The sequence below is a fragment of the Erigeron canadensis genome, chromosome 5 (genome assembly GCF_010389155.1).
Source record: "Erigeron canadensis isolate Cc75 chromosome 5, C_canadensis_v1, whole genome shotgun sequence".
Lineage (NCBI taxonomy): Eukaryota > Viridiplantae > Streptophyta > Magnoliopsida > Asterales > Asteraceae > Erigeron > Erigeron canadensis.
Genome location: NC_057765.1, coordinates 30,688,658 through 30,707,117, shown reverse-complemented (window position 1 = coordinate 30,707,117; position 18,460 = coordinate 30,688,658). Strand labels below are relative to the sequence as shown.

Below are 18,460 nucleotides of genomic sequence, written 5' to 3'. Positions count from 1 at the left end.
TAACAGTACAAGTATTTTGTAAATTTGGTTAAAGGATCAATGTCACATTTACAAACAAAATTTTACAAATAAAATTACAAACACATGTAGCATCGATAACCACTAATAAAATTATATTTATTTTATCTTTCTTGATTCACTTTTCTTTTTCTATTGATCCACATGAGTTTATAAATCTGGTTAGTAAACTTTTATTTTTAACTATATCATTTCTCATTACTAAAAACATTAGAATGTGGTAATTGCAACTCAAAACACACAAATAATCAAAACTGACATGACAAAATTCTTGCAATTATAGTCTAGCGAAAATATTGTCACATTGATATATCTACTCACCGGTTAATTCAATGAAAAAAAAACATATGTTATTTATTTAAAAATTCTTGTAATTTCTATAAATACATAAATAAAAAAAACAAAAACAAATTTAGCCATTACAGACTTTACAGCAACAATTCAATGGGACACCTCGACACTCCCACTCCAGAACCGCTCATACATACTCCTATGCAGAACCGAACCGCTCTTAGATGTATATATGAGATATATGTACAATGACTCACATCTCAATTCAATATACATACATAGACCAACACAAGTTTTGGAGATAACATACAACTAAAGAAGAAAAAAAATATAGTAATAACATGATATAACACACAACTAAAGGAAAAACTCAAATTGAATTGAATTGAATTAATCCGCCAGAAGCCAAACCAAATATGGTGATTTGATTTCATTTAAGCCAAACCAAACCATTTTCAAAATATATATGTAGATTTTTTGTTGGCAAAATTTATTCAATAAATTCTCGCAAATAAAATTTTAGTGAGAATTATTTACTGCAAGAAGATCACTAGATAAAAAGATTATAATATATCATAAACTTTAATATTTCGCCTTCCAAAAAAATTAAAAAATAAAATAAACTTTAATATTTCCTTATTATATGACACGAGAGTAAGTACCCGCGCGTTGCGGCGGTGAGATGGTGGGGTGATAGCTAGGTCAGAGAGTGTGATAGTCAAATGCCTATGGCCTCCGCCCTCCGCCATCGGATTTAAAAATTCGTCGAAAGTATCTCGAATGACATCTCTAATTAAAGAGCATGAAATTTTAAGAACACCCATACAGTTTTTATAATTTATCGACGTATGATTTTTGAGATAAAAGATTTTGAATGAATTGAAGGAATAAATGATTTATGGAGGAGAGAGAAAAAAGATGATTGGTTGAGATTTGAGGAAAGAGAAAAAGTATTATGGTTATTTTAGATAAATATAAAATAGATAAGAAAGGTATTTTGGGGATGTACTTAAAATCAATATTGAAAATTTTAACTCAATGTTAAAAATCTAGAAGTAATCTGCTTTATAATATATATAGTATAGAAATAGTATAAGTTAACTTTATTTATTTATATCTATAACCCAAATTGATTTTCTATTTAGTTTGGCTTGAAATTTAATAATCCAAAAATCAAACTTTCAAACAAAATTGCAAATCCAAATGGCCCCAATCATTTAAAAATATTGAAAACCAAATAGTTAAACTAATTATATCGACATAATTTCATATGTTAAACACCCTTAAACCAAACCAAATATGATAATTTGATTTCGATTTAAGCCAAACCAAATCATATTCAAATTATGTATATTTTTGTAGGCAAAATTCGTTACATAAACTTTCGCAAATAAAATTTTAGTGAGAATTATAGACTACAAGAAGTTCACTAGATGAAAAAGTTATAATGTGTCATAAACTATATTATTTTCTTATTATGACAAATCCTATAAGTTAATATCATAATTTATATATAATAATCCAATTTGATTTGAAATTTAATAATCCGAATATCAAACTATAAAACAAATTGCGAATCTATATGGCCCCAATTAATTAAAAGTATTAGAACCAAATAGTAAAACTAGTTATATCGACATAAATCTATATGTTAAAAACTCCTAAACCACACTTAAGCCATTTCCATCCATCCATCCACCCAAACTTTTTATTTTATGCAAAACAAAAAAAGCCCACTTGGACATAACTTTTCCTTTCAAAATCACGAGATCTCTCCCTTTCTTGCATGTTCCCCTTTAGCTTATTTATTATTGTGCCTCTATCCTACTAATATTTTAATAATAAAATACTTGCTAATAATTATGATTTCCAACCCCACATTTGCTACTTTTATAAATGCCCAATCTCTCTTTCCTTTCCATTGTTATTTTTAGAAAGAGAAGAAAAAAGCCACTGTAATAAAAAATAAAATGTCACATTCCCCTAAACCCATACCGAAAACATCCCCAACTGATAACACCAGCAAACCAGATTTCCGTGAACTACATTTGGGCTCCCCTGTTTCACCTTTACAGCCCGTGCCATCACCTAGCACTAGCTCTAGCTCATCTGGGTCAGTACCGGGCCAACATGAAAAACGAGTTCATTTTCATTCCAGTCCTAGAAAATCACATTCTAGAAAATCACATTCTAGGGAGTTGTCGGTTGATAGCCCCCCAACTTCTTCAACCGGCAACTCCCCTGTTCCTAAATCGGGCCAACAGGCCCGTTCGTATTTAAAGACTGGTATGATGACCAATCAGATTACCAAACCAGAAGTTCTGAGTTTAGGAAGTTGTAATTATGGCCATGGCAGCATAATCCGTAGCGGTTCATTTAATAAGTCTTCCGGGCCCGAAACAGAGTCCCCTGTTTCTGTTGTTTCTAAGTCTCCCGGGTCAGAAACAGAGTCCCCTGTTTCTGGTGTTTCAAAGCCTTTAAGTTCAAGAAAATTAGTTGTGGAGGGTGACGAGTTGAAAAAATTAGGAAATGAGGAGTTTAAAAAGGGAAACTATGCATTGGCATTGAGATTTTATGATCGGGCTATTTCGGTTTCACCAAAAAATGCTGCTTACCATACTAGCCGTGCAACGGCATTGTCGTGTTTAAATAGATTGAGTGAAGCTGTTAAAGAATATGAGGAATCAATTAGATTGGATTGTGAATACATGAGGCCTCACCGTCGTTTAGGTTATCTTCTTATTAGGTGAGACTTTAATCAAAAACTTTCCTTTTCATTATGCATACTATATTATCGATTTTTCTAGAAATTCTGGTGCTTATCGTGTTAAATTGGGTATGAGTGTTTGTGTTCTACTTTTATGGGCTTTCTTTAGATTTTGATGAATTAAAGTTATATTATAATGTAAAAGAAAAAGGTAAAGAATGGCACCATGTCCCCGGAACCACATTGGATGCCGGTAAAATACCTTTACTTAATACCCACATGATTTGGGGATCCCCAAAGATTGAACCTCCGTCTCTCAACTTCACATGTATGCCCATGCTGCATTGGTAACGGGTACCACTCCATCTATTGATGGATTGGTAGTTGTATGTATAATGTATGTAGGAATGTAATGGTTTCTTATAATGGTCTTATGTTTTAATCATGCAAAATCTAGTTTTTTGATTTTTTGAGAAATTTTAGTGTTTTAACTTGCTAAGTTGGGTATAAATATTTGTGTTCTATTAAGGGCTTTCTTCAGATTTTGATGTATTTAAGTTATATGTATAATGTATGTAACAATGTGTAATGGTTTCTTGTAATTGTCTTATGTTTTTCTTTATCAATTAGTGATCTCAAGTTAGAAACAATTTGGATGGGTGACACATGATTTAAAAATAATCTGATTTGTATAAGCAAATGACAGCTTAGGGCAGGTGGAAAATGCTAGGAGACATCTTTTTTTTCCAGGGTCCCAACCGGATCAAAACGAGCTCAAAAAGTTGCAATCGGTTGAGAAACACATAAATAAGTGCGCCGAGTGTAGAGGGGTTCGTGATTGGGCTGGTGTTTTAAGGGAATGTGACGCTGCAATCGTTTCCGGGGCGGATGCTTCTCCCCAGGTAACAACAAGATCGCTTCTGAATAGAGGTGCCAAATTTGATTTCTCTACTTATGTAAATGGGTAAATCTAGCAACTTACTTAATTAACAAATGCGATAAAACCCTTCAAAAGTCTCAAAGCATAAAGCCTCCCAAAGCAACGTATTAAAGAACATGGATGGTTTTAGAAAAAAAATCCAAAAAAGGCCAAAGTTGAACATCTAGAGTAAGCACCCAATGCCGTTTTCCCTAGTTTTGGGTCCCAATACCTTGACGGTGTGTGGGAGAGGTTATGATGTAGACAACACTACCCCTACCACGACGGTGTAGAGGGTTGTTTCGAGGTTCTATAAAAAGATAGAAAAGGACCTCCAACCTTGCAAGGCATGAGGGTAGAACCCTTGACTGTCTTCAGAGGCAAGGGTGTTAATCACTTATCCAACCTTGCTAGTTTAAAAATCTATGAAGATAAAATCCAAAAGGGGGTAAAATTCAAAATCCACAATAAAATTTTTAAAAATTGAGAAAAATTTTAAAAATCAATTTAGAATTTACATATTGAGGGAGCATTGGCCCCTAGTTCCCCCCATTTGGTATTGAATCAGATTACTTCTTCAAAAGTTTGTTTACAAATGATGTGTTTCTGTTCTAGCAGAGCCAAGCCAAGACGACCCTACCCACATATTAAAAAGTACCCCTTTGATCCATTATTCTATAGATTTGTTTGGAGTTGTAACTGAATGTGTTAATATCAAATTGACAGCTATTTGCATGTAAAGCAGAAGCGTTCTTGAAGCTCCATCGACTTGATGAGGCTGATTTAAGTGTGACAAATGTGGTTTATATGGAATCCTTTTGTAGCTTTTCGTGTTCCCAAACAAATCTTTTCGGGATGGCTCTTGAAGCATACATTTTGTTTGTTCGTGCTCAGATTGACATGGCCTTCGGAAGGTAAATTTCTATGAGTCTTTGTAGTGGTAATACGCACTTTAAAGAAAAATATAATATATTAGAATGTCTATGTAGTTTGTAAAGCATATGCAGAGTTCACAAAATCCCCAATTTCATGCAATTTACATTAATGAGAAACAAAATAAAGCAGAAAAATCTATAACTTTGGTGAATATTTGAATTTGTAGCTCCGAAATAAGTAATTTGAACCTGATGTTTTGTGGCCTATCGAATACCTTAGTCACAGGCCTCTTAACTCCACTCATATAATAATTTTAAGCTGCTTTGTTTCCTGCATTCTGATCGTTTCATACCTGGGCCAGTTAGAGGTGGCAACATGGGTGGGTTGGGTAACGAGTTTAAATAGGTTCTTGTTGAAACTATTCACGTTAGTATAGGTCGAAAAAAGGTGCATTAGACTGGCCACCAAATACACTTTTTTCCGTATTTTATACTATAAAAGAATGCGATTCTACACAATTAATATTCAGGACCCAGGAGATTGTATACATTATGTCATTATGCATAGACTTTGAGAGACTTACAAATTTCAACCTGTTTTGACCCATTTGCCTCTCCGCTAATATTTTTGCTTTACCCCATTAAATGTGGTTCTTAATCAAGTGGGTGAAGGTTCAACTCCCATTGAGACAAAGGTGTAGAATAGATATCGGGTGTGTGAGTTTTCCCTTCAAAAAAAGAAGCAAGTAATGGGTCGAAATTTCCACCTCTAGAATGAGTCTTTTTTTTTTTTTTTTTTTACGTATTCCTCATTAAGAACACTGAAAACTAGAAAATGGAAAGCATCCTGAATAACTATTTATTTTCCCTGCGTTAAAGATTCGAGAATGCAGTTATTAGTATTGAAAAATCAGGACAGATTGACCCACAAAACATTGAGGTTGCGACACTGCTTCAAAACATAAGATCAGTGTGTAAAGCTCGAGATCGTGGAAATGATAATTTCAAGTCAGAAAGGTTTACAGAAGCTTGTTCGACTTATGGGGAAGGGCTTAGGCTTGATCCTTCAAATCCAGTTCTCTACTGTAATCGAGCAGCCTGCTGGTTTAAGCTTGGAAAGTTGGAACGATCGCTTGATGACTGTAATCAAGCACTTCTTATCCATCCAACCTACAAGAAAGCACTTCTACGTAGAGCGGCCACATATAGTAAGGTATACAAGAACACTATTTTAAAACTAGAGTACGATATTATAAGCTACAAATCACTAGATATAGAGATGGAAAAGAGTTGGATTAGGTAATAGATCAAAAGGGTTAGGTGAAAACAAGTAGAATTTCTACAATCGCCTTTCCTAACATAACATACATAATTAATGAGTTTACGATGACTATAAATACGATATTATCACGATAACAATCTATTTCTGAGTGAGGCAATTTTGAAAATTACCCAAAGTGAACCATTCCTAAGTATATGAGGCCATATTATCACCTCTATCATTTTTTTTTTATTATTATATAAACCCATATCTTAAAATAACAGCTTGAGCGGTGGGCCGAGTCCATCAGAGATTATGAAGTGTTAAGGAAAGAAATTCCCGATAACAATGAAATAGCTGAATCGTTGTTCCATGCTCAAGTTGCATTGAAAAAGTCCCGTGGTGAAGAAGTATGCAATATGAAATTTGGAGGTGAAGCTGAATTGATAACGAGCCATACGCAGTTCAAATCTGCAATTGCTTCCGCTGGTTAGTTCATTAACTCGTGTACATTCTTTCTCAATTTCATTTCTCCAAAATCGTCTAAAATCTTTAAATTTGATAACTGCAGGAGTTTCTGTTGCTGTTTTTAGATCATCATCTGACGCCAGATGTAAGCAGATGTCTCACTTTCTGGACACATTATGTACCCGGTACCCTTCCATATTATTCCTGAAGGTAAAAAAACATTGCCTTTTGTGTTGTCTTTGCACCCTAGTCGTCTTCAGATACGATGTTCTGTATGCTTTATTTCATCCAACCCGAATTCCTAAAACAAAAACAAGACCAATGGGTATCCTAAAGACAAATGTGAGACCCAATCCAACCAGTTTTATTTTTCTTTTTTCACATTTTGACCCGCTATCCACCATGCCCATTTTGCCACCTCTAGATTCTGTGCATACATGTATGCAGGGTAGACTATGATCATGAACTTAAATGTATTACTAATTCACATTATTCTGTGTTGAAAGGTTGATATCGAAGCAAGCCCGTTTTGTGCAAAAGCAGAGAATGTAAGTATTGTACCAACAATCAAGATTTACAAAAAAGGTCACCATATAAAAGGACCGGTATGCCCAACTCAAGAAGCATTGGAATCATTAGTGAAGTATTACAACTCATAAGGATCATATCAGTCAAACTGGTAACTTCTTGATTCATCGCAGTCACTCCACATAATTTTATCACTTCTCTACATTCTACTGCTTATAAAGCCTGGTAATCGAATCATCAAGTGCCAGAATTTGAAGGCAACGTGAAGAGAAAGCAGGAGTGCGTAAGTTGGTGTTCGTTAAATTTGTATTATTTATTCTTTTTAAAACACCGGTAGTATGTTGTCCCCAATGTAGTCTATTTCATTCATTTCACAGTCATCAAAAGTGGGTGCCTAGACGTATATATGTGAAGATGGTGATACAAAAAAAGGGCAACATTTGGGAGAAATTGGATTATGGAGTTTGAGAGATTATTTGTATTTGCAGGTTTCTTGATTATTCTATATATGGACATAACTTGTCAATTATTCTTGAATGTTTGTTGCTATACACATATGCGTGTCGTCGTGTAGGTGTCAATCTTTTTACTAGCGTTTTAAACCCGATAGGAATCTCTGCAACCTTTTATAATGCTTTGTTTTCAAGGGTTTATCAACTCGGCCATACTTGAGTTTCATTTTCAATGGCTGGGAACTTCCCTTTTCCACACGCATATGTTTGTGCATCCAAAACAGATGCAAAACTCCCCTTCTCCTAAAATCGGGGTTCTTTCCACTATGGGAAAAAGGTAAAAGCTAGCTTAAAACTAGGAAGCAAGTGTTTATAACGTTTCGAGATACCGAAAAGGCAGTTCATTAAATGAGAAATGGAGTTCGTTATTTATATAAAAAAAAAGAAAAAAAAAAGAGAGAAATGGAGTTTGTTATAGTTCGAATAGATGTGACATTGTGACCCATAACATGGTGTGGGCGTCCGAAGCATGTGTTAGCATTAAATTGCCAACTCCCAAATGGAGTTGTAAATGCATTCCACACCTTTGCAATTTACAAAAAAGGGAGAGTGACGTGCATGCCAGAATACATGCCAAAGCAATGATTATTGTACATGGCATAATCAAATGGTGACGCAATTCCACATTTTTTCCTTTCTGGGGTCCAAAGATGGGGTTATCTTGACATTAAGAAGAAAGAAAGATGTTTTTCCCTACTCAAAAGCAATTATTGATATAGTGATAGCTAGTAAACGTACGAAGTTAAAAAAATTCAGATAGTACCATACGACTACCACATTCACATATGAATAATAGCTAACGAATAAAGAATCGAATTTTGTATATACCATGTAGATGCAAGTCAACATTTTAAGTAAAAACGAAAACCCAACTAATTAGAGGGGGTCAAGAGTGGTTATTTCAAATAAGATTACAAATCTATCATATTTAAACTACACTTTTAATGTAATAATTCCATTTCCAACAAAAAGCTCAAGTACGCTTATAGCTCTTTAAGCCCCTTTCGATATATCCGATCAAATGGTTGTTTAACTTAATTCACTCGCATAGTAAATTAGTCAAGGGATTGAGTCAATCCTGGGTATCCAATTATATGTGCAACTTTGCCTGATGAGTCAATTTGGATTGTTTATCATCTAAAATGGACCAGAACAAAACTAGCTACAACGAAATTGGTCAACCATGTTTGCAGTATGCATAAAACCTTATATATCGTTATATTTAGTAATCTAGAACTCTAGAGCATTGGTGCACCATACTAATACAAGTAGACAGAGAAGTGAATATGGTCAAATCTAACCCAAACAACTTTAACCCACTAAAAAAAACTTGTTTTGACCCATTACCAACCTACCCATTTGCACTCGTTACTTGCTGCTTTGAGAGCCACTATGGCAACATGTTTCTTTGTGATAACTGCAAACCTATACTCTGTATAGAACTATAGATTGACTGTTCATGAAATCTTAAAAATGAAAATTACAACACGAGAGTAGCTTATCCCAAATGACAAGGATGAAAACATTAATCGTCAGGGAAATAGCAGCAAGGGAGATCCAACTTTTTTTTCCCACTTGCTGAGATTTCCAAAACAGAAATATGGAAATCATAAATTCATCAATATCAAATGATACAAGTTATTTCTTGGGGCAGCATGGGGGCTGAAGGCATGAACCTACAGGCACTAGGTGCCACTAGCATACATATGGGTCCATTCCTTTGCTGCGGGTTTTATAGACAACAAAAAAACAGAGAGTTGTAAAAAAGAGAGCACAAAATGAAGAAATAAAAAAAAAAACAGGATATTGCAGGTACCTGTTTCAACGGCTTCAGCTTCATTAGTCTTCCAGTGTTTGGCTACATTCTCAGATAACGGATCATCTGGATTTGGAGCACTCAAAAGTGCTTGAATGCTAAAGACACGGTTCAAGAATGCAAAGGTTAGAGTTTTAATTTTGTACAGGAAATGAGAGCAGAGTAATAATATTCATGCTGAGCTTTAGCGCACTCGAGTAAAAGAAGCAAGCAAAACAAGAGAAGTTGTGTAATTTGTGATTAGGTTATAGATGTTCATTGGCCATCAATAGGACACTGAACTAGCTTGAATATGGAGTGACCCACCCATTAAAATAACGCACCGAATCACTAATTTTTGAATGAAAATTGTATCCAAGGCGTCTTCCGTGATTTGGGATGCACAAAAAAGCCGTTACCCGCAGGTTTGAAACACTTCAAAGACATAATTAACTGGCCACTCTCCAATGATCATCTTTCTGATCACAACTTTGGTTAGCAATTTCTTGTTCAACACTAAAACTAGATTTAAGCTACTGTCTATATGTAAACATTTAGCTAATACTCAAAAGTCAAAACCTTTCATTCATGTACATAGAGTCAAATTTGGCACTTTTCAAGGGACGAGAAAAATAAAATTATAGATTCCTGCATTTACGCATTCAAGATTAATCCTATTTGAGGGTCACCTTATTTAGGACATTCAGACTCCAAGCCATATATGAGCTTAAGCTTCGACTGGCTCTTTCACATAATAACGGTACCAACCACCAAGTAGCAAGTAAACTACTACATCCATCCCAAAACAGGCCATGGTCGAATACTCCCACTAATTAAACATACGTAACGATAATTTTAAATTATCATTCATTTATAATTTTGGTTTGTCCTATAGTTAAGCTCGTAATTACAATTCATCTGCCATTCAAAAAGAAAAATTTTAAACTCCTCTGGACTTAAAATTATTAATTCTTTCTTTTAGAGAGACTGGAAGCATAGATTTCTAACTGAAAATGGCAGAATACTTCTTTAAGGAAAAATAAATATATTTCTAATCTCCGTAATAATTATTAATGAAGAGTTTTTCTCATTGTGGTGAGGCCATGAGGGTATGAGTGTATGACAGTAACTACGTGTACCATATATTTCTTAAGCATCCATATCAGTATACTTATAAAATCTAACATTAATTATGTAATCATAAATGAAACTACCTCAGGAGTACAGTGCGAATCTGTAGAGCAGGGCTCCATTTGTCTTTAAGGATATCGAGACAAATCCTGCCAAGCTGCATAGAAAGATAAAAATATAACTAATATAAAGACAAAAAAGGCTTGAAACAATCCTAAAGAAAAACGATGATAATGAATTAATGGTAACAAACCTTATCGATGTTAGGGTGGTATATTTTTGTAAGAAACCGAACCTGCAAGATAAGTTAGTGTATCAGATGGCAATCATGCAGACATCAACTTTTTTCTTATGAAAATTGCAACAGAAAGAATTGTAAATTAAAACTAGTGTATCCGAAGGCAACCATGCAGACATCAACTTTTTTCTTATGAAATTTGCAACATAAAGAATTGTAAATTAAAACTACAGAGTTACAGGTTCACCAAAATTTTCCAACACCTATTTCCATGTATTCAAGGGGTGATCAAGACTTCAAGAGACTACCACATTGAAGCATTGCACTGCTTACACATAGCCTTTTTCAGCACTCATACATGACGTATGCACCATAATGTTTGCTTCACTGACCTCTTCCTATTTTCTTCTAACCTTCCCTTGCAATACTCGCAACAAAACTATACAGCCTTACATCTATATAATTATCTTTTATCCTAACAGGGTAACTGGGCCTCACTTAAGCTTCCTTTAAGGGTCTGCAGTAAGCACCAATACAATACAATACCATGTAATTATATAATCCTTGAACATATGTGCTACAAAAAGTCATTCACACCTTCACCTTGAATAGCTTATCTACGGGGGTGTTTGGTGTTGCGTTTTCAAAATTGCGTTATGAAAAAGCATGTATGTACATTCTTCTCCAAAACTGCGTTTTCATAGCAGATAATCATTTTTTTCATCCAAACACTTTTGTTTAGATTATTTGTGTTTTACAAATGTAATAATCAAATAATCACATCAAACCGTAATCCTAAACACGAATTTAGCATAACCGGTTGACTTCATTTCCAATGAAGCATCATATCCGAGTTTCATACACATCTAAAGAACTGAATACACAGATTGACAAGACGACAAGGGGACAGGGAGCAAAGTATATCAACTAAGGGTGGCATCATTTGTGCACCACATGAAACCTAGCAACAGGAATATTTAAATAAAGGACAGTAAAAGTCTAAAAGCCATCCTTGTTAATACGTATCAATGCATGATCTTGTACCTTGGGAGCGGCCATTGGATATTCTTCCGGCAAAAATAACTCCAGTTTAAAGACTCCTCCTGTAAAGCAACCAGACGAAGTAACAACGTAAAAACTTAGCATTTTTCTGCAGTCAGTAAGCATGGAAGAACATTTACTACTTAAAGCAATTGACTAGATTAAAATCTTCAATCACAATAACATAAATTCCATAATGTGTTTGCACCTTTTTAGTTATATTAAACAAATGGTAAAAGATAGTTAAACCAACAAAGCAAATTTTCATTTTGCTTTATAAAATAACGTAAATGAAGCGTAATAATAACTTCACTGCGGAAACTACCTTCAGGTCGCCTTACAAAGACTAAAACATAAACTACTCGTATTAAATACACATCGTGTGCAATACCTAGACACGTTAGGTTGACATAGAAAATTCCTTTCCATCAAATTCCCTTAAAATACTTGAACGAAACGCTAGATTTACTAAAATTCATATCCGATACCGCATTTCTATCTTATATATATAAAACAACATAAAAAAAGTCTGAAATATCAACACTAAAACACAAGTAAATAAGCAATAAGTAACATGATATATATATATATATACCTTCATAAGGAGATTGAGAAGGGCCAAGAATCATGACATTAAAATACCGCATATTCTCTTCCGATGGCGATGCGCTTATTCCCGGAGCTACAATTACAAAACACACATACAAAAAAAAAAAACATAAATTATATTGCAAAAAATAACCTAACTATTAATTTAATTTTATAAATAAACAAAATAAAAGTGATAGATATGAATTGGTGAGAACCTGGTTCACTAAGTAAGCGCTGCGTCTCCTAAAAATTTATTAAAAAAAATAAAATAATTAGGGTTTATATAAATGTGGTAGATAGTTAAATAAATAGTGTAAAAATGAACCTTGATGATTCTTCGAGGTAGATTGGTGTTGGCCATTTTGAAGTTGAACAACAACAAGGGAGAAGATGATTAATGAATGAAGGAAAAACGTAAAAGTTAAGCAGCTGCTCAAATGCTATATATATATAACAGACTCATACTCACTTTTCTATATATATATATGTATTTCTTTTGTGTATATATATGTGCTTTTGATTATTGGAAAGCCGGTCTGGCTAGATAGACTTTAATGTATTATTGAGATTAACTTTTCTAGATATATAAATTGAAAAAAAATATAAAAAATTAAACAAAATAGTATAGTTTTCTCATCTCAAAGTATTTTCCAGGAAGAGAGGGTTGCAGGTCCAGCAAATCACTGATTAAATTTACCTCCAACACGTCTGAATCGAAATTAACTTTACAAAATAACCAAATTAGTGGGATGTATTAGTGGTCAACGAATCGTATATATGAACATAAAAATAAAATTTTTTTAACATTAATATATTTTAAACTATTCGGATTTGATAAGTGTTTTGACAATTTTTAGGGATAGAACGTTTTAGAACGCTTGTTACACCGCCCTGGGGCATTCTGAAAAGAGAAAGGATAAGAGACGTGCGAAATAGGACACGTTCAATTGCAAATAAAAAAACCCACAAAAAGAAAAAAAAAAAGAAAAGAGCTTTCTATTAATGCTTGAAATTATAAAGAAATGTCTCTTGCTGACTAAACTGTGGCATGAGATGTCCATAAAAAGACTTTTCTATTAAGGTTTCACTCCTCATAGTATTATCTTTTATATAGTTATTGATACGTCCCAAGATGTATCAATATACCCAAGTATCAATAGGTATCAATATACCAAAGTATATTGTATACAGAACAGTTGTAGAGAGGATGAATACAACTGAATTCGATCTTCACAAATTTTTAAGTATAAGTTTTAAAGACTCAGGTTAAACATAAAGTAAGTAAAGAACATGAATCAATAAACAGTAAAGCAGTAGTTATTAAACGACATTCTTGCACACAGATTGTAATTTTCAATATAATCCTTTATTAAGATATAATCTATACAAAGAATTACAAGGTTGTTGCAAAAACAAGATAGCCTACAGATATCTAAACAACCCTTTGAAAAGACAAATTACAATCAACAAGTTTCTACCCAGGAGAATTAGCCCAAGCTGATCTCCAACAGACTAAGTTGTGTGTAAGAGCAAAAAAAATTTGTCTGAAGAATAATTCTCAGGAAAGCCACACATATGCAATCAAGAAATGAAGCTTTTATAGGCGAAAACCCTTCTTCACTTGGTGTCCAATTTAAACACGTATTCATCTTCTATTGGATGTCAGAGGAATATTTGACCGTGCCAATTCCATGGTACTTGTGGTCCCCAAGTACTGCCACTTATTATTTTTCATCCAATAAGAGTGTGGACACGCATATGTAAATCTAACCACCAACTTGGATCTTAGGATTCTTCTTAGGCACGTTATTCGTCCTTATCTTGAATCCAGATTGTTATCTTCACTTTATTGTCAGACATTTGTCAAGAAACCAATCTGCCGAAGTGCTTCCAAGAATCCAAGCTGACTGCTAATCCCAAGTTGCCTTCCACTACCAGCTTGATATTCTATCTTCAATCCTACTCTTCGACTTGGATTGAATGCTATGAACATTGTTGTTGCAGCTTGAATAACACTTGCTTCCAAAAGATGTTACAGTATAAAACATGAAGAATGATCTAGGTCAGAAACAGATCGTAAGTTGTGTCAGTTTAGTCTGACCCAGATCAGTTTATACGAACCAAAAGATTTCTAAGTGTTTGACTATCAGATTTGTCATCACCAAATTTACAATGAACAATGAGACTCAACAGTTATTTATATTTATACTACTTCTATTTTATTATATAAAAACTATAACTCTTATGTTAAAAGTTAAGAAAAATGAGACACCAGAATTGATCAAATTAGTCTTAATGAATAAAATTATTATCAATATTTATTATTAAACTACACCATCAGTCATTTATATTTATGATATAAAATATTATTATCTCTTTAAATCAAACACCTTTACATACGCCACCACCATCATTACCATCCGTAGCCGACTTCATATCGTCGCCACACTACGCGAATATCATGATAATGTTTGTAGATATTTTATATTTTGTTTATGCACGTTCAGTAGTTTGTTTGTTAACATTTGTTTATTTACGTTGATGTATTATGTATATTACATCTGTTAGTTATCTTTGACATCTAAAATTGTAGATCCTTTTGAAATGTTTCAACTAAATTAAATTTAAAGTTTCAATTAAAAGCTATGTACAGTTATATATACATTTAAGTATTTAAACATAGGTCCATTACATAGTATTCAAACATTATAAATTTAATGAATGCAAGCTAGCCACTACAGCACTAAACTATGAAAAGTGCTACTTGCAAAAGCTAATTGCCGACACTATTCACATAAAAGTGCACACAAACAAATGTTCGTTTACGGACTCAATATTAACAAGAATGATGTGCCTTCGCGAGTCACGGTTCACAAACTTGTTTTCGATTCGAGGTAGCCAATAAGTCTCTCGAGCGACTTTGTAGGGTCTTTTGTACACTTCATAAGCTCTCCCGACACTTCAGCAGGCGTGACGTTTACATTTTGCAACAACTCTTCGACTCGCTCAAAAAGTTTATGATCTTCGAGTTCCAAATAATTGAAAGCTAGTTGTTCGAATGCCGAAAATGTGCAATATGACATATGAATATGCATGTCCATTCGACCCGGTCTAAGTAACGTTGGGTCGAGTCTATCTATACGTTTGGTCGTAAACACAAAAATCCGTTCTTCTCCACAACATGACCAAATCCCGTCCATAAGGTTCAAGAGTCGCGAAAAAATACCTGTTCTCGACCCTTTTCTTGTCGTATCCTCACCCATAGGATTTTGAAGTTGGTCGAAATCTTCAAAAACGAGTATCGATTTGTTAGGCATTTCTAGCAATATATTTTTGAGTTGCGAGTCTGATTTAACGTCGCTAAGATAAACATCATATAACTCGTAGTTTAAATAATTAGCCATGGATGCGATCAAACTCGATTTGCCAGTTCCTGAAGGCCCATAGATCAAATAACCACGTTTCCACGCCTTGCCAATTCGGCGATAGTAGTCTTTCCCATTTTTAAAGTTGTTTAAATCCTCAATAATCGATTTCTTTAGCTCGGGTTCGATTGCTAGGGTTTTAAACGTCATTGGGTTATCAAGAACAATAGATTTTGGCACGGGATAAGAATCAGTAATCATATGAAGCTTTATCCCCTTTTCTTCTGCTTTACATGCATCTGATCTCTCCAATATGTATGGTAAGTACGAATCTAAAATTTTAAATCTATGTTTATTGTGAAACGTTAACTCGTAGCACTTAAGTCCCCCCGAATGTGCTTCCCATGGGTCGATTTTGGTCGTTGATCTCCATTTAACTTGAACCCCATCGAATTCATCGACGATTTCTTCATTTCCGTTCATTTTAATAGCTAAAGTTTCTTTTTCTTTGCACACATTAACCTTCCGAACACATGACTCGTTCACTTTAGTCCCTAAATAGGTCTCGACGGCTTTAAACATTTGGTCAACGGTGTTTGAGTGAGGTTGGTATTCGTCTATGACTATAGTAAAATTAGTATCATTGTTAACAAGAAGTTTTTTCATTTCGTGGATGTAGTACTCTTGGTACTCTCGTGGGATAAATTCGTCGGCGAGGGTACGAAGTTCTTTACCGACGGTTAGAACATCATTTGCAACACTTCGTGTAAGCATCGCGAATGCAGCAAACGACGCGACTGTCACAAAAAAAATAATAAACTTTATGTTATTTGTTAGTGACCAAATACTCTGTGACCAAAAATTAAGTGTGATGGACAAAATAAAAATTGGAGAAGAAAAAAGAACTTACCATAAGAAGAGGGATGATGAGTAGCGTTTGGGATCCTGACACGATTCGGTTTATTGATCAGGCACTTTCTCGGGTTTGGGTTCGGAGATGGGTCAAGTGAATTTAAAGGTCTTGGTGTCCCCAAAAACAAGCGTGATGGGCTCGAGCCAGGGGAGCACCCACTGCAATTAATTATACGGATCATACCTCTGATTTATCAAAAAATCAAATTTTCAGAATTACTTTTTTTTTTTTTTTTTTTTACAATTAACTCATAAAAAACTTGCAATTTCAATATATGTACAAAATAACTATCATAAGCGAAATTTTTGCACCAAGTATAATAATAAATGTCACAATTACAAAGGTGATGAGAACACATGGTGATCATATGATCGAACTCATAGTATCGTTTCTAACGTACGATCAACGAACTGAAAATGATTAATTTCTTGATTATATATATCCTGATTGATGAGTAATTTTCCCACCACACCCTCAAGTCTCAACCCACCAATTAACCCGGCCTTAAGTAAGTACGACTACACAAAGGCTACTATGACTCGTATATGTAACTACTAGATATACGTAAAATCGAATCAAATGATCACCAAATATATATTGATTGATCGCTTCATCAAAAACTGTGTGTATATAAATATACACGAAATTTTAATCCAAAGTCATGAGAGGTAGTTTAAGTAAAGTAGCAAACCTGTTCATCTTCGTGTAATTAGAGAAAGCCATAAATAAATAAATTATTATCTGCCACCTTTTTCTTCTGATTCCTGTTTCTAATTGTCTTGCTTAAATTTGTTTGGAAAATAAATGATTAACTTGATGTTTGAGAAAGCTAGTGTACGTTTCTATATATATATAAAGGGTATGTATATATAGTAGTATGTATAAATTTGTTGAGGTTTAGTGCAAGAAAAGAATTGAAACACAAAAAAAAACAGAAAGCATATGTATAAGCTATATTTATGGTTTCTTGCTGTTGAATAAAACGAAACCCACTACGAAATAATATCTTCCTTATAAGTTCTGTTTTCTTGAGTTTGTCTTGGCTTTACTCTCATTTTTGCTTATTCCTATTATGTAAATTGGCAACTTCAATTCCTCTTTTGACACATACGTAGCTTGTGTGTCTTTTAATTTTACATCAATAAATGTTATTAGCGAGAATATTAAGGCCTTACTTATAGGTGCCGTTCTCGGCCAAATCTTCTGCGTTCCCACGTCTATATATTTAGCGTGAAACTGTGAGTGCGCGTCATGTTATGACCATTTTTGAAAACATTACTTTCACCACGGCGTTCTAGACCAAATTGTGGCTTCATGTCCTGAAGGAGACGGCGAGAATGGGTGAATAGTGGGGTCAACGTTCTCCATGATTTCCACGGGTAAAATTTTGGGTAAATTCTGGAAGTGAAAAAATATGTAACGATGATGTATTATGTGAGAATTTGAGAATTTGGTTTTGTTATTGGTTTGGGCCTAATATACCACGAGATATCTCCGTTAGGTTGACTACATAAGTCGCACGTACAGACTCATATTTATCGAATAACTTGAATTATTAAAAAAACGTCATCCATGATTTTAATTACATATTTGTTCCAAACGAGACTCGAACTTAACTAAACAGAGTGGAACAAAGATCATTTGCTGATCACCCCATTTTCTTTTGTTATTTTTAGATCCTACGAATTAAAACTTAAAAAATACTTCAGCCATGTTTTCAACCCGTTAAAGATACACCCAAGACGACCTATATGGCTATATATATATACTTATTAATGAGTCATATAACATGTTTAATGCTGTAATA

At 34.0% G+C, this 18,460-nt stretch overlaps 3 protein-coding genes across 3 annotated transcripts; 1 reads left to right on the top strand and 2 right to left on the bottom strand.

Moving 5' to 3' along the window:
- Window positions 1-2,254: 2,254 nt before the first annotated feature.
- On the top strand, window positions 2,255-7,596 carry LOC122600227 (TPR repeat-containing thioredoxin TTL1). The gene is made up of 7 exons (XM_043772911.1): window positions 2,255-3,055; window positions 3,723-3,918; window positions 4,662-4,849; window positions 5,690-6,023; window positions 6,356-6,560; window positions 6,643-6,749; window positions 7,046-7,596. Exons 1-7 carry the CDS (start codon window positions 2,280-2,282, stop codon window positions 7,196-7,198), a joined length of 1,959 nt encoding a protein of 652 aa, XP_043628846.1. The 5' UTR covers window positions 2,255-2,279; the 3' UTR covers window positions 7,199-7,596.
- Window positions 7,597-9,028: 1,432 nt separating this feature from the next.
- On the bottom strand, window positions 9,029-12,836 carry LOC122599715 (ubiquitin-conjugating enzyme E2 36-like). The gene is made up of 8 exons (XM_043772268.1): window positions 12,701-12,836; window positions 12,591-12,618; window positions 12,380-12,466; window positions 11,788-11,846; window positions 10,759-10,800; window positions 10,589-10,662; window positions 9,396-9,493; window positions 9,029-9,302 (listed from the first exon to the last, which is right to left on the bottom strand). The coding sequence occupies exons 1-8, from the start codon at window positions 12,734-12,736 to the stop codon at window positions 9,265-9,267; spliced, it is 462 nt and encodes a 153-aa protein (XP_043628203.1). The 5' UTR covers window positions 12,737-12,836; the 3' UTR covers window positions 9,029-9,264.
- Window positions 12,837-15,068: 2,232 nt separating this feature from the next.
- LOC122601555 (AAA-ATPase At3g50940-like) lies at window positions 15,069-18,021 on the bottom strand. Its single transcript, XM_043774308.1, has 3 exons — window positions 17,939-18,021; window positions 16,651-16,811; window positions 15,069-16,537 (listed from the first exon to the last, which is right to left on the bottom strand). The coding sequence occupies exons 1-3, from the start codon at window positions 18,019-18,021 to the stop codon at window positions 15,246-15,248; spliced, it is 1,536 nt and encodes a 511-aa protein (XP_043630243.1). The 3' UTR covers window positions 15,069-15,245.
- Between the last annotated feature and the right edge of the window lie 439 nt (window positions 18,022-18,460).

Coding starts and splice junctions, on each gene's coding strand:
- LOC122601555 (XM_043774308.1), bottom strand. CDS start 18,021: ATGGAGAACGTTGACCCCACTATTCACCCATTCTCGCCGTCTCCTTCA. Junction 16,812..17,938: donor ATTTGGTCTAGAACGCCGTG/GTGAAAGTAATG, acceptor AATTAATTGCAG/TGGGTGCTCCCCTGGCTCGA. Junction 16,538..16,650: donor TCATCATCCCTCTTCTTATG/GTAAGTTCTTTT, acceptor TTTTTGTGACAG/TCGCGTCGTTTGCTGCATTC.
- LOC122599715 (XM_043772268.1), bottom strand. CDS start 12,736: ATGGCCAACACCAATCTACCTCGAAGAATCATCAAG. Junction 10,663..10,758: donor ACCACCCTAACATCGATAAG/GTTTGTTACCAT, acceptor CTTTCTATGCAG/CTTGGCAGGATTTGTCTCGA. Junction 9,494..10,588: donor ATTCGCACTGTACTCCTGAG/GTAGTTTCATTT, acceptor CCGTGTCTTTAG/CATTCAAGCACTTTTGAGTG.
- LOC122600227 (XM_043772911.1), top strand. CDS start 2,280: ATGTCACATTCCCCTAAACCCATACCGAAAACATCCCCAACTGATAAC. Junction 4,850..5,689: donor ATTGACATGGCCTTCGGAAG/GTAAATTTCTAT, acceptor CCTGCGTTAAAG/ATTCGAGAATGCAGTTATTA. Junction 6,561..6,642: donor ATCTGCAATTGCTTCCGCTG/GTTAGTTCATTA, acceptor TGATAACTGCAG/GAGTTTCTGTTGCTGTTTTT.